The sequence below is a fragment of the Chelon labrosus genome, assembly GCF_963514085.1.
Source record: "Chelon labrosus genome assembly, chromosome: 17".
Taxonomy (NCBI): Eukaryota; Metazoa; Chordata; class Actinopteri; order Mugiliformes; family Mugilidae; genus Chelon; species Chelon labrosus.
The window spans coordinates 4,352,773-4,367,508 of record NC_140350.1 but is presented as its reverse complement, the minus strand read 5'-3'; the positions used below and the strand labels follow the sequence as shown (position 1 = coordinate 4,367,508).

The 14,736-nt window shown below is 40.7% G+C and overlaps 1 protein-coding gene across 6 annotated transcripts; it reads right to left on the bottom strand.

The window, feature by feature from the left end:
- Nucleotides 1–562: 562 nt before the first annotated feature.
- On the bottom strand, nucleotides 563–13,840 carry aifm1 (apoptosis inducing factor mitochondrion associated 1). 6 transcript variants are annotated; one of them, XM_084564962.1, is made up of 20 exons: nucleotides 13,169–13,840; nucleotides 11,591–11,721; nucleotides 10,196–10,316; nucleotides 9,575–9,655; nucleotides 8,706–8,777; nucleotides 8,454–8,525; nucleotides 8,276–8,341; nucleotides 7,777–7,898; nucleotides 7,546–7,676; nucleotides 7,049–7,139; nucleotides 6,669–6,753; nucleotides 5,975–6,051; nucleotides 5,591–5,699; nucleotides 5,395–5,502; nucleotides 5,184–5,272; nucleotides 4,953–5,093; nucleotides 3,272–3,414; nucleotides 1,731–1,855; nucleotides 1,447–1,634; nucleotides 563–1,360 (listed from the first exon to the last, which is right to left on the bottom strand). In XM_084564962.1, exons 1-20 carry the CDS (start codon nucleotides 13,254–13,256, stop codon nucleotides 1,289–1,291), a joined length of 2,112 nt encoding a protein of 703 aa, XP_084421088.1. In that variant the 5' UTR covers nucleotides 13,257–13,840; the 3' UTR covers nucleotides 563–1,288. The 6 variants fall into 6 exon arrangements, with proteins under 6 accessions (XP_084421088.1, XP_084421087.1, XP_084421089.1 ...); XM_084564961.1 differs by having other exon boundaries at nucleotides 9,575–9,658; nucleotides 13,169–13,839; XM_084564963.1 differs by lacking the exons at nucleotides 8,276–8,341; nucleotides 8,454–8,525 and having other exon boundaries at nucleotides 9,575–9,658; nucleotides 13,169–13,838.
- Between the last annotated feature and the right edge of the window lie 896 nt (nucleotides 13,841–14,736).

Here is a 14,736-nt window from a genome sequence, read left to right as displayed (position 1 = left end):
AAATAAAAGCAATAAAATCACAGTGAAGTGATTCTAGTAGTATTAAAGTGTCTACAGATTTTTTTGTATGACTTGAAATGGCACATAATTTGTAAGAATGCATAATTAAAGCCAAGTTGTCAAGGCAGTTGCTGCATATAAAAGGGAAGTAAGATAAAAGCCTTAAGATCCAATGGATTCAAGCGTAGTACATCTTTAAGTGTCACCACACATCAAGAGGATCTTTATCGGTAGCAGCGCTGTCGAAAGTTTCTGGTCTAATTATTTCATCTTCAAACTGCCAGACAAATTCAAATATAAATGTGGAAGCTCATGTTTATTCCTCCATACAGAGGGGGAGGCAGTTCAGCCATTTACTCATGTAAAATTAATGTCAAAGAAAGCGATGGGACGTTATGGCTGCACGTGTTTGTCTCACACTTGAGAGGGCGTTCCACATTTCGCTCTGCAGCCCACTGTGTCAAACAGGATAAGAATGTGTGAGGAAAAAAATACATGAAGGCAATTCTAATAACAAGAAGCCTTCAGTCAAAAATAAATAAATAACAAATATGCATGCCTGTGCATTTTTACCTCCGGTCAGAGTAAGTAGGGCAAGCTTTATTTGAATGTTATTTTGGTGGAGTGCAGAGTGGATTTACTTAATTAGATCACATTTTCACACACTGCAAAATATATTTATCAGGTGCCTTTGTACAGTCTTTTAACTGAGGTCAAACCTTTAACATTGGCTCACTCAGTTTTAAGGTCAAGTCACTCCAGTTCACATGTATGGCCACAGGAAATCTGCCAAGCTGATTGCACATTGATTAAAATGCCTCAGGACAGATGAGCTCAACCACGCTGACTTTAACAACCATCGGAACAATCACAGCTCAGAATGGAGGTCAACCTATCTGTTGTCAGAGCTATTATTTAGAAGCAAAACTAAAAACAATGGGTTGACTCCAATTTAAAAATAGCTTTTATTGCAGCTTCTCTGAGAACAAGCCGCTCTGATCACACAGAGGGACACAATAATCCATGCGCAACATTTTCAGCCTGGTGGGGGGGGCGAGCGGATAGACAATCACACAAGTGTTGTGGCAGACGTGAAGAGAGGATGAAAAAACAAACAAAGAAAGGGAAGCACATACAAATTCCAAATATGAAAATATTTCAGCGACATGATATAATTTACATTGATCCTGTGGTTTGGTATTCATGACCAGTTAACGAATATGGCAGTCACTGCCAGAGTTCAACTTTCATCTGATGCCTAACTCTCTCTCGAAGGATGTCCGCCATCTTAATCCTCATGGATGTTGAACAGCTTGGCCACTTCATTCAGATCTGCATGCTCCTCTCCATCCTTGATAATCTACAAATGACACAAAGAGACTGTTTAGAAAAGGCAACTTGGTACTTTAATCCTACTGACGACTTAAAGCAAAATAATGTGCATACCTTCCGCGCAATAGGCATTCTGTTGAATACGTTCCACAGGATGATGCCCACCACCACTTTGTCCCTCAGGTAGAAGATGACTCCTTTGCCATAGTCGTCTTTCTGCTGCACAGCAGGGGCAGGTGTTTCAGAGGCCACTGCGCTGGTGGCCGTGTCCTCTGTTTCACTTTCTGACCGGATACCAGTCCCTGGAACACAATCAAAGACCCAGACTTAATCTGATCCTTTGACTTCAAGGACTTAACAGAATGAAATCCTTTTAACTAGACCGTGAACGTCCCTACCTGACTGCTCTGTAGCAGCTCTCGGTGTATCCTTGGCAGTGGCTTTGGCGAACACGCCTACTGTTGGTAGGCTGCTGTCAACGATCCCGATGGCCTCGTAGCCTACATCAGGACCCAGGTCACTCCTGAGAGGAAATACATAAAACATCAGAGTAAGACAAATCGGATCTCCTCAGATTTAGGTGTTCCTACAAAACCTTTAGATGCTGCATGGAAGTGAAGAATAACTCAAGCATGCTTTATTTTAAGCTTTTGGAGTTGAGACAATGTGTGCTGAAACTAGACATACAGTCTTCTACTGCCAAGAAGTGTCACCTCCATTTTTTAAGCTAAAAACTAAATTTTCCTCACACTTTTGTTGGAAACAGTTTTGCCGAGGTTTATCCTCCATTGTGAAATACAGCAACTGTCAGTTTTAAAAACTTTACTGTTGAAACAGCTTTGCAAACACAGTTGGTATTTCTGTGTGTATTTCACACAGCTTCCATTCTATCTGACATTCCAACAGACACGTTTTCACAAAATAAACTGAGGGCTGTAAGCTCCAGTAACAACCCCGCAGCGGACACTTGATGAGTTTCAAGATAGCTGATGACCTGAAGCAATGTCACGGCCAGCTGCCCTTGACAAATTCCGTGCTGCACTAATTCAGAGGCATCCAGACTCACGGTTCATTAAGATTTTGAGGGAATCTGGTGACACATTTTCAGTGATACTGTCCTAATATTCCTGTCAAACTCTATTTGTTTATAAAACAGTTTGCATTCAGGCATAATCGAAAAAAGATGAATTGACTGTAAAACTTCTTCTGTAAAAACATAAAGGCTGAACTGTAAAATATTCTTTGATTTTAACTGAAAAGCTTACCATGAAGGGGAAAATGTATACAGAACATGCTTTATAATAACGCTATGTGAAATGTACTAAAAGCCTCCAGCTGCTGAGTAAGTGTTGTATGTCCTAGATTACGAATTATTCCCCAGGATTATTTCATAGATTCTGATTCATAGAAACAGTAAAATGTTGTTTCCCTACATCTGCAGCCACGGTGGTATGGCTAATGTCCCCGTGTATTTTTTTTGGACTGCAGTGAACCCATGTTGTGAGCACTGTGTCATGTTTCACCAGCTGTTAGCAACATGCAATCACAGCATTTAACTAGTTAGTGAGAGCTGCATTCCACACTGAAGTAATGTAAATGTGAAGTAATGACATTTTTCAAGCCGGTACTAAATTTACCGTCTGAGTAATACAGCCCTGTGCCGCCAACTCCAATCCTAATGTCCTCTAAAGGCATTTTAAATATTTTAGACTTAATGGTATTCAAGACTTCAAAGCGATCACCCACGTTCATCTGATACCTACACGGATTACATCCTGGTCAATGCTTCCCCATTGGTCCATTACTTTTCAATTCAGACTCTCACGCTCTCGCACAATTTTCCTTCATTTCCATGGCTTTGCGGGCACAGATTTTATTTGTAAAAGGGATTTGAATTTGTGAGTCACTTAAATTAGCATTACTAGCAGAAAATACCCACCAGAACATAGACTGATGCCAGTAGGGTTTGCTGGCTCCTGTCATGTTCTCTCCTGCTAGTCTACCGCTCACAACGGCGTGATCGTGGTGCTCCACCCGCCTGCGGCCCAGTCGGATGTCGTAGAAACACGCAGCATCTCCTGCCTAGGACAAGACGGAGGAGATTCAGATCAGTGGTATGGACTGAATGATTATTTCACACTAAAAGCTGAAGAGAAGTTTTTTTACTTAAAGGAACCGTATGTAGGATTGTGGCCAAAACCGGTACTGCAATCACTTTCAAAATACTGTAGAACGGTGTATCCCCTCAGCCTCCCCCCCGACTCGAGGTTGCCAGCTAAGCTGCAGGATCCAGCAGGAACGTAGGCTGCTACAAGGAGCTTCCAATGGCAAGTGACGAGTCCTACACAGTTTTTTTTCTGTTAATAAAGTTTATGCTTCATGAGAGATGTTTTGTGAAGTAATTATGTATCGCAAAAATTAGCCAAATATTTCGTAAAGATGTAGGCCTACTGTAATACCACATTTCAGTCGGAACATAGATTGTTTTCATACCCTGCTAGTGGTGCGATAGCGCTTTTTATGAACGCATTTAGCACGGGCAACCATGGAAAATCCACTGTCTATTTCTACGGAAGCACAGGGCTTTTAGCCTATACCAACAAACATGGTAGAATATAGCATCCAAAAGTCGAGGGTCAATTCCATGCCATTCCGGACTTTGTCACGACGTATTTCGGATTCATAATGAGGTCTTTTAGGTTTAGTAACGTTATACATGTTTTATCCAACACGTTCGTAGCTGCAGCTGTGGTAACCAGAGCAGAGCTGGCAACCCAGAAGACGAAACTCTACTGACTTCGTGATTAGTAGATAGCTTGAGGGTGGCGCCTCAGGCCAAAACACAACATGACAACATCAACATCAGTTGAGGGCTGCAACTTTCACTTTTAAATGACAATATCCTGGCCGGACCACTGTTGTCAGTGATATAAGTATTTGAAATGAACATGATTTCTTCATGTCTAGTGACATATCAGGGCCATTTTATGATTAATTGAAATACATTTCTTACATACGGTTCCTTTAAATGTAACATTAACTTCATTAACTTATTATACTTCTACAGTGAGTTATCTCAGGATCATGACTTGTTCTGGCCTGAAGAGGGCGCCGTAAAAAAGACTAAAAAAGCAAAAGACGGAACATTACACACTATCTTAATAGCCATACACATCAATATAACCTCTTTAATTTACCTCAAGTCTCTGGATATTTTTGTTCTTTTACCAATATTTGTTAAATGAAAAATAGCAAATAAATAGTGTGTGTTGTTGGCTTAGCTGGTGAAACAAAGCCGAGCCATATCACTGAATGACCTTCATGACAGTTAGCTCATCATGGGTGTGAGCTTTTAGAAGCAGATATGATTCAGTTAAAATTGCCCAATGGGGCAGAACTCAGACACTTAAAGTGCTGCAATCATGGGTCGGTGTCACTAAATTAAACATGAATGCTCTAAAATTTCCAAAGCCTAGGAAAGTCTATGTGTAAAGTAGCATAAGCCAGAACTGTCACAATACTTTTGGAAAGAGAGCCTTTAAACTGAAAGATTCCTTGCAGCTCTTAGGGTCTTCTTCACCATTACTTATTTATACGGCATCGTGTGAACATTAACTTACCACCCAAATATTGGACCTAGCTTGCAGCTCTGCATTGACCCGATAGCCTCCAAAGTCAGAGTCCACCTCCAGACCTGCTGACTTAGCAAGCTCAACGTTAGGCTCCAGGCCAACAGCTGCAACAATGTGGTCGGTTTTCACCTACAACACGGAGTACAAGATAATCAGTGACTTATAAGTGACCTCCATTTACTCACTTAGGCCATATTTGTGCAAAAAATCTGAACTTACCAATCGCCCATCCTTCAACTTGATTTCTAATTTATCATCTTTGCAGGTCACAGATTTCACCAATGCTTCTGCGATGACTTTTACACCCTCTGAAACGAATCAGATGAAGGATATCATTTTACAGAAATGAAAAATGAACAGATAACACATGTACAGAAAAATCTGTCTTTCTTATTTCAGTCCAACTAGTTGTATGAAATAAAGTTTGAACCTTTCTTGACTTTTTCTGTTGTCCAGTTGCTCAGATATTCAGGCAGCACTTTTCCCATGTTACCCCTCTCAGGGAACATCTGAATCACCTCCAGGTTAGACTCAGTGGCTAAAGAGAGAAAAACAAAGATTAAGTTTGTCACACATCTGTATTTTCATCTATTTTCTTACTTTCTCAGCTTGTCAAGAAGTCTTACATCTCCTGCCCAGGGCACAGGCCAGCTCGCTGCCCAAGAACCCGCCACCAATGATTGTGATGGACTGTACGTTCCTGGAGACCTTGTCCAGTGATTTGAAGTCTTCAATCTGTGGAGGAAAACACATTTTAGATCAAATTTACATGTTTATGTGATAGTGGCACACAGATTACACACGTTCAAAAAATTCAAATAGCATTACAATTTATAATTGTTAAAAACAACAAATTACATTCAGTGGACATTAAAGTTAATTTAGAACAGTTACTATTTCCATCATGCCATAAATTTTTACTTGAATAACCAATATATGCTATATATGCTTCACAATGAGACATTCCCAAACAAAACACAACTAGCACCACCGTGTGGCTAAACACTGACCTTGCGGAACAGAGTTGTCTTCTTCATCACCTCCTCTCCCGCTCGTTCAATTACCTGCAGGTTTCTGGGTATGCCACCTTAACACAAAAGTTCAAATTAGCATCCACCGGATATAGGGATGCATCAACACAAGTTTTTTTTTTTTTTTTTTTTTTTTTCAGAACACGTACAAATAGTTATATTTGGGCACAGATGTGAGCCCTTAAAATAAAGTTTTAGTTTCAGATTAGATATTTTGGTTGCTCAGTTATCACCTCTGCAGAAGTGTTAATTGAGTTACATCTAAGTATCTGAAATAACACAATGAATGTCAGTGTATGGTCTTCAAATCACAGCAGGAATCTCCTCAGGTGCCAAAGCACTTTCCCCCCCCCCAAAGAGAGCTGTTTTTCCCCCACAAGCATTCACTGTAGCATAGAATGTATGAAATGTCCATCTATTTTACATCTGACTGCTACTGCATCAGCAGCACTTCTCTCCAAAAAGGATCTAAAAGAGCCAATAAACCCGTGCTTGCCACTGAATCCCTGTGCAGCTAATGTTGGTTATGTATTGTCAGATCAGATTCTATGAGCACAGTCACAGTGGTTAGTGATACTGGGTGAGTTGTATCAGAGCTCAGTACTGGACTGATCCCCGATGCTGGTTACCAGTTTTATGCTTCCCCATAAAACAACGTTTTAAAGCGGCTTACCTGTAGCAATCAAACACTTGTCGTATGAAATCTCAGTATCATCGTCCAGTTTTACTTTGTTTCCTCTCACATCCATCTGCACCACCTAAAATGGATTAAAAACATGGGACTCAAGTTAGTTTATTAGATTAACTCATCTTCACGATTTCAGACTCAGAATTCTCTATATTGCCATGTATGTTCGCACATAGGAGGAATTTGTACATAAACTGTTCTTGTGGTGTGAGGCAGAGGGGAGAGGCTCAAAAAGTTGTGTCCAGGGTGAGATATACATGCAATATAATAGTTTGTGTCCCTGTCCATGGTCATTCTGCATGTCCTTCAATATGTTAAAGAAGTAACTTGCCAATAATCTGCCAATAACACAACTATAAACCAACCTTTTTGCCTGTGAGAACAGCCACTCCCCCATTCTCTGCACTATCCAATTCTTCTGGATTGATGTAAAATGATGGCGGCTGGAAGTAGATACTGGAAAATAAATACAAAAATATTTAAATGATTGAATATTTTTCTGATTGAAGAATCTTCTAACAATGTTCATATATTGCTTTGCTGAAATGTCACCCCTTCTAGTTGATATTATGACAATACTATGGTGTAAAAACACTTCATGTCATGTCCTTAACGAAACAATCACTTGCAGCACAGAGAGTGGTGCAAGTTTTGTTTTACATCAACATCAGCTTGTGACAATTACTGAAACAAAGGAGAAGTTCAGTGGAATCTCCTGTAACAAACTATATGAGATCTCAAAGGAAAGGATCGTCAAACTGACTCCAGAAGGAACGGACAGATGTTGACACAAGACAAAAGGAAGAAGTCCAAGCAATAAAGCTGAATAAGCTAAAAACACATAAGAGGAGTTCAAACACACCTCCTTTCTTTTCCATTCCATTGTTTGAAACGCAGTGTTTCCGTCACACTGGGATCATCAGAGAACCACAGCTCTTTAGAGAGAGGTGGTCTCATGTACGGGAGATCTGGCTCATCAGTCACAATCAGCACCTAGGAGCAAAAATTTTAAAAAAGGACATAAGTAATGTCACCTAAAATATGCAATATATACAAAACACGATAATTAACAAAGTATAAAAGCTTGACTCACCTTGGCACCAGGGTCTCTGGCTCGAATAGACCGGGCAGCAGCAAAAGAGGCAGTACCTCCACCAATAAGGAGGTAGGGGGTATGTGAGGGCAACTTGAGAGAGGCAGGTGTGGAGTCCAGTGCTGCATGAGAGGGCAACAGCAAGCAGAGGCAAAGGAAAGAGAGAGCAAGAGAGAGAGACGGCGAAAAGCAAAGCAAGGAAGAGACTCAGTCAGTGCATGATCTCATTAGTGCCCATGAGTTACACAAATACACCTGGAAGGAGTGAATGTACCTGGTAAATAAAGGAAATTAAAAGTTTTATAAGTGAGATTAACCTTTATCGTTACAACCCAAACGATGTGAAATAAACATGAACAGGCGGGGAGAAAAGCTGCAATGGAAAAAAATGTCAACTGTGTAAACAGGAGAAAAGGAGAAGGAAATTATCAAAATGGGAAAATGTATTGTGTAGGGTGTCTGCCCACTTCCCCAACTCAGAGGTGGACTACGGTCTTACCACTCTCTGCCACAACTTCAGGCTGAGGCTCAGGTGGCTCTGCTGCGGGGCTTTCTGCTGCAGGTTCTGTTAGTACAACCGGATGATTAAATAACCAGTCAAAAGGAGAGAAAATCAGCCCTCAGATGTGGCAACGTTACATCACTGCTTCCATGCACAGGTCTGACTGAGTGCTTACCACTCTCCACAACTGCTGCTGGGGGTGGCTCTGTAAGCTCAGCGGGAGACGGCTCAGAGGGGGGTGGTGGTTCTAGTAGTATAGTGGCAAAGTAGCATAATGACCCTAATGTTAAGTCCTACTGGGTAATGAATGAAATCCATCTTTCATCATGCCTGTATCTGCTTCATAAGGTCAGCTCAGATGTAAAATCAGGGGTATAAGGCAAATATTTTAAATAGAACAAATGCATCCTTGCTGCACAAGTCTTACCCTGCTCAACTACAGGTGCAGCAAGCAGTGTTGCTGCCTCCTCGGGTGATGCTTCCCCCACAGGCTCATCTGCTGTTGAGGCAATCCATAGTGCGGGTTTAAAGTTTAAACTAAACTTTTTGGATATTATGAAAGGGGGGTCATCAGGATCCGTGCATCTCTTGAATATTCTGCAGATCATTCATACCAACACCAGAATATCTGGAAGCTGCCCAGATTGTGGTTAAATCTGACAGAGGGACGCAATACTGTGATACTTTCACATTGAAGGGCTCCCGGTTTTAACACATAAAAAACATGTAAGTACTATCCCCGGACCATGATGCACACCAAATGTCAGTCACAGAACATGTCAGACAGGACGGCCTCCATTTTACCTCCCAAATATGACAGCGAACATAAGCCAACATATCTGTAACAAATACGAATAAATGCAAACAATATGTCCCACAAAAAACACAGAAATACAAGCAGTTCAGAATGGAGGTGTGTAGGAGAGTTTCCAAAGGCTATAGAGAAAGTGCAAAGGGTTAATTTAGGAGGTTAAACAACACATACTTAATAAAATCCAGAAGAAGGCAGTGAGAACAACACATGCGACACTTGCAACACAGAGGCAAAGTCCCAGTTCATGCAGTCAACTTCTCAGCCTCTGGATACAGATGATGCACAATACAAATTCAGAATATCCTGAGCATCAGTGTAAAACATGTCAGTGCCTGGAAGTGGTGTATTTTTCTGCAGTGACATGACTTTACCAGCTAGTGTCATCATTTCTAATATCTACAGTCTCTCTTCAAAGTATATTAGTGTCTACTAGGTCCGTGCGTACCATGCATGTGTGGATATAGAGAAGTATGCAGACAAACCTGGAGGTGGTTCTGTTGTTTCACTGGGGGCCGCAACTTTGGCATCAGAGGCCGGAGGGCTCGGCTCCTCTGGTGACGTTGCTGCTACAGGGACAGAGAAGCAGCACATTTTAACTTGATACTGATCAGGAATAAATGTAAGCTAAAGACTGAAAAGGAATCAGTTTTTTGGTAATATTTATTGACGGATTAAGACCAGTCCACCAGTAACTCAAGTACAGTTCTGTTGTAACTGGTTTTGTAGCTGGTCTCGAAATCTGCTGTTTACATTAAAATAAAGAGGAGGCTTAACTGTGTGGTGCAGACTCAGCTGATTAAAAGCCTTCACTTACACCAAATAACTTTCAACTATGGCTGAAAACTCAGATATTCCACTCAAAGAAGTGACGCTCCAAATGTATAGATGTACAAATCTATCGTGGTTATAGTTTACTACTTATTAATACAGGTTATTAACATGGGTGAAGTTTAATCTAATACTGTTATAAACCAAGTGGATTCCACAGCTATAACACGAAAATAAAATCTTTAACACATATCTTAATATGTGTAACTGGAATGAGTTGAGAGTAAAGGTGAATGCTTCGTTATCACTAAAATCAGCTGAAACAAACGGCTTACCAGGAGGCTCTGACTGGATGGGTGTGGTTTGTTCTTTCGAAGCTGCCCTCTGTGATCTGGAAGCCAACTCCGCCATACGTTCCTGGTATCTTTGTTGGTCTCCCTTTACAGTGTAGTACGCCTGTGAAAACAAAAATGCACAACATTTAGTCACGACCAGTTCACCTCTTACTTTGTGAAGCTGCTCAAATCTGCCAATCGCTTCCAGCGCCGACAGGATAGGATATTCTGGGTGAAACCTCACATACAAACACCAGATAAACTAGCAACCAGAATCACAGGTTACATCCAAATGAACACTAATCCGTCAAGCTGCACCATCATGGAAGTGTTCCTTCAGCACTAAATTCCTCCTTTAGCATCAGAACATGCAGCATTCTTCAGTTGTGTGTACAGATTGAGATTTATTTTTTTATTTTTTATTTTTTTAATTTCACTTATTTAAGTTGTTTCTGTACTAGAGAGAAAAGTTGCCGAGTCAAATTCCTTGTATGTGTACATACTTGGCCATTAAAGCTGATTCTGATTCTGATTCTGATTGAAGGCCAAGGAGTGCTGCAACAAACGGCATAGCCCCCTCAGAGACCTGTGCTTATTTCAAGGAGTCAGTGGCAATGCATTTACATGGACTATACGATTTCCATTAACATGCCCAAAAGAAAAGTATCAATCAGAATATAACTTGTGGACATGTGGAAAGTGATCCTACTGGCTGTAGTGTCAAATCTGCAAGAAATATAACTGAACAATAAGTCCTTTCTCACAAACTCATTGATAACATGAATTTGTTCAATAGTAGAAAATTACAAAAATGAATCCACACTGATTCAGACTTTGCTGAGGCTTTTAAACGCTTCATGTTTAGCACCTTTCAAATATCGATGAATTACAGACCTGTTCTGTTTCTCTATGATCATGTTTGTCCCTTTTGTCCCAGAAGCTTGCCACGTCACCTGATGTTTACCATACGTGGGCGTTGGACAAAGCACAGAGAAACTCCTACATCGAGTTTAAATCTTTCCGATCAGGCCAGTCTGTCCTGATTGAGGTGGTTGCATGAGTCATTTTTAATGTGATTGGGCTTTTATTCAGATTCTAAAAGGAACACTAGTGTCCATTTAAATGCAACATCTGTGAAATGACATTAAGCAGCTGAGACAACTAAGATGCACAAAACACCTAGCAAGTTTACCAAGACGCCTGGAAAAACAGACCTGAAGAGTATCTTGAAAAAGTACAGACAGGAGAAGTGGTGGCATTTGAAAAGAAAGAGGTGGTTGCATTAAAGGATTATGTGATTTCCTTCCATTTGTTGCACGTAGTAAACTGTCCTTCCTCGTGTCACTTAAAACTTTTAAAGATTACTACACGTCATGACAGACTAAGCATACTCACATATACCACGCCACCGAGGGAGGCTGCTGCAACCAGGACGGCGTACTTCAAGTTTTCCCCTCCTCCCCCTGCGGGTCCCGTGGACATGTGAGCCGCAGGTACGCATGTTGGTATTCTGCCACTGTTCAACCCTGAAAAGAATTTGACAGATTTTTAATATAGATATATTATCCAAACTGGGGTATGGTGAAAATAAAAAGGGTGTATTTACAGTAGGGTTGGTGTTGCTCTCCAATCTTTGTTTTTGTTTACGTTGATCAGGTTTATTAGATGCAGCTCTCTGACTGACAATGCAACTTAATTAAATATTAACTATGTCTGCATCGTTCAGGGAATAATATCTCACTTTTCTATTTGGATGAACACCAAAAAGGTGAGGAGAGATGTAATGAGCCCAACATGTCCCACCATCTTTTGCATAGTTATTATTAGGTGCAGGAGCTGTTTGTAGTTAAGGTATGCAATTGCCCAGTCGTGACAGAGGATGCCCTGTAAAACCAGCAAACAGTAACGTATATTGATGACTGTGATGAGTGCATGAATAAGTCATCCATTTGTAAATGTTCCCAATTTTCTGGTTGTATATTGTATGCCGAATATGTCTGGAGATGTCCACAATGAAAAAGAACTGTTGAAATATATGCTCATGTGCCGTGTTTCAGTAAACCTCTAGATTTCAGGATTTAATAAGACATTTCCTAAAATGAAGTGACTGGCACACTTGAGTGTCATACTGAGGTGTGCAGGGAAATGCTTCACAACTTTTTACGTTGCTTACGTGTACTGCTCATCAGTGGTGTTGTTTTTGTATTTCAACATCCCGATTGCATGACTCCTTATTAATATTTTGCTTATTTATTAGCCCCCCAATTCACATGACAACACACATAATTGATTTACAGCTTGATAGCAGTAATGGCATTTTACCATTTATTCTGACCCATCTGTGCAACTTTTAGGGTCCCTCATATTTCTGTTGTCATTAATGCTACTTGTGAGTATTTGCATGTGCTTTCTTATCTGCAGTGGTTTGAGCTCTCTCGGCCGCCGTAATTTAACTCTGAAACACTATTGACAGCATGATGTATTCATTATTATCGTGCATGCAGGCATAATATGCACCAGGACTGTTATTCTTATCCCTTCTAGATCACAGAGGAATGAAAAAGCCCCGTGAACCAAACCAAAGTCAAGCATGGTGAAATATGACGGATCACGGATTGTGGTGCAACACCTGCGTGACATAACCAGTATAAATATGTCAAACATATGCGACTGCGATTCTCTAGCGTTGCTTTCTGGGAAGCTTCATGACTGAGAAATGAATGAAATTCAGTGTCGTTTAAGTTAGCCAGTAATCTAAGTGTTATAGAAGCACTCTGCAAGCCAACATTTGCTAAGTAGCCCTGTTAGCTTTCTGACAACCATACGAAGGTCGAGATTGTTTAAGTAAGCTAAGCTAACAATGCTACCCTAGTTAATGGTTTAGCGGCTTGACATTTTTAATATCATGCCGTGTATGTCTGCAGAGAGGCCAGCTCTCATGGAGACAACAAGTTACTGTAACTAGTTACTCACCAGCTCTTCTCACATTCTGCCGGCACACCGTTGAAGAGCTTCTGGCTAGAGGAGCAAGCTTTCTCCACATAGTCCTACATTTCAGCATCGTGGCTCCGCTCCGCTGTGGCGGCTCCCAGCTTACCAGCCGACTTGTTGGACACAAACACGAGCTAGTTACCGTTAACGGAGTCCTACAGCCAGCGAGCACTGACAACTAGCAGGAGAAGCACCGCGCTGCACGCCAAGGCCAGAGACAGGTCATTCGTTCCAGGGTGATCATGGGTAATAACAGAGACTCTTTCTGGACGAGAGATTGCTCACCACGAGAAACAATGTATTGTTAACGCCTTCAGAAGAAAGATGGCGTCGCCCCTGACATCAGCGACAGTTGTGAGCGCGATTTCCGTGAAGATTTGAGCTACTTAACGTCGTATTTGTGGTTAGTTTTATTGCGTGGCGGGGTAGTATATTTTTACTCTCTCTCTCTGGTTTTACAATTAGCAATTACATAGTTAACGTAACTATTATTCCAGATTTCAGCCCTGTATTCAATGGTGTTACGCTCCCTGGTAGTTGTTTCGTACTCTTTCCTTGCAGGCTCTCTGGTAAATGCCGTAAAACCCTTAAACCCTATTCTTGTTCTTGACATTTTCACACATAAATGCAGCCATAGTGTGCTGCTGCCCCCACAGTTTGTTTTACACATTCAGTAGCGTGCTTAAGAAAGATAGCTACGAAGATATGGTGACGTGCACGAAACGCTCATAATAATAAAAAATAATAAAATACACACGAAAACATGAATGTATTTAATAAATGTTAATAACAAGACATTTTTTAAAAAAAAACAAAAAACTGTTACTGGTTGAGATCCAAGCCCCTGCATTTTTATTTAAAATGCACTGTTATTATTTGTACATCTTAACTAATGCATGTGTGCAGTCTGAGGTATCTGTATAAACCCTCACTGGGGTTTTCAATGAGTCATGATTTATAAATATTAAATTCGCCCAGTGATAGAAAACATCATAAAGTAGGTAATTTTGTCGCCCTCTGCTGGATTCTGAAGCCATTTGAAAAGAGTTTGTTGATGGTACCGCCTGCAATCAGAGGTTCATTCTGAAACTGTCCTCTGTCATGGCGTGCTGAAGATGTAGGAAGTTTAGAATTCATGATGGGAAATTGTTTTCACTTTGAATAAGAGGATTTATTGACTTCCCTTCTGAGAAGAGAACAAGTTGATGGAATGACTGGGAAGATAAATTTAAAGTGAACTGTCCTCACAGTATGCAATACATATAAATATACACTGCCTGGACAAAATAAAAAATAAAAAGTCACCACCAATAAAACGGTCACACACTCTAATATTTCGTTGGACTGCCTTTAGCTTTGATTACAGCACACATTCACTGTAGCATTGTTTCAATAAGCTTCTTCAGTGTCACCAGATTTATTTCCATCCAGTGTTGTATTCATTTTTTTTACCAAGATCTTGTATTGATGATGGGAGAGTCTGACCACTGCATAAAGCCTTCTCCAGCACATCCCAAAGACTCTCAGTGGGGTTAAGGTCTGGACTCTGT

What these genes read in the sequence shown, in the direction of transcription:
- aifm1 (XM_084564961.1), bottom strand. Translation starts at nt 13,256, where the DNA reads ATGCTGAAATGTAGGACTATGTGGAGAAAGCTTGCTCCTCTAGCCAGA. An exon ending in GCAGAATGTGAGAAGAGCTG is followed by an intron (nt 11,722 to 13,168) that starts GTGAGTAACTAG and finishes AATTCTTTTCAG; the next exon opens with GGTTGAACAGTGGCAGAATA. An exon ending in CCCTCGGTGGCGTGGTATAT is followed by an intron (nt 10,317 to 11,590) that starts GTGAGTATGCTT and finishes TTGTTTTCACAG; the next exon opens with GCGTACTACACTGTAAAGGG.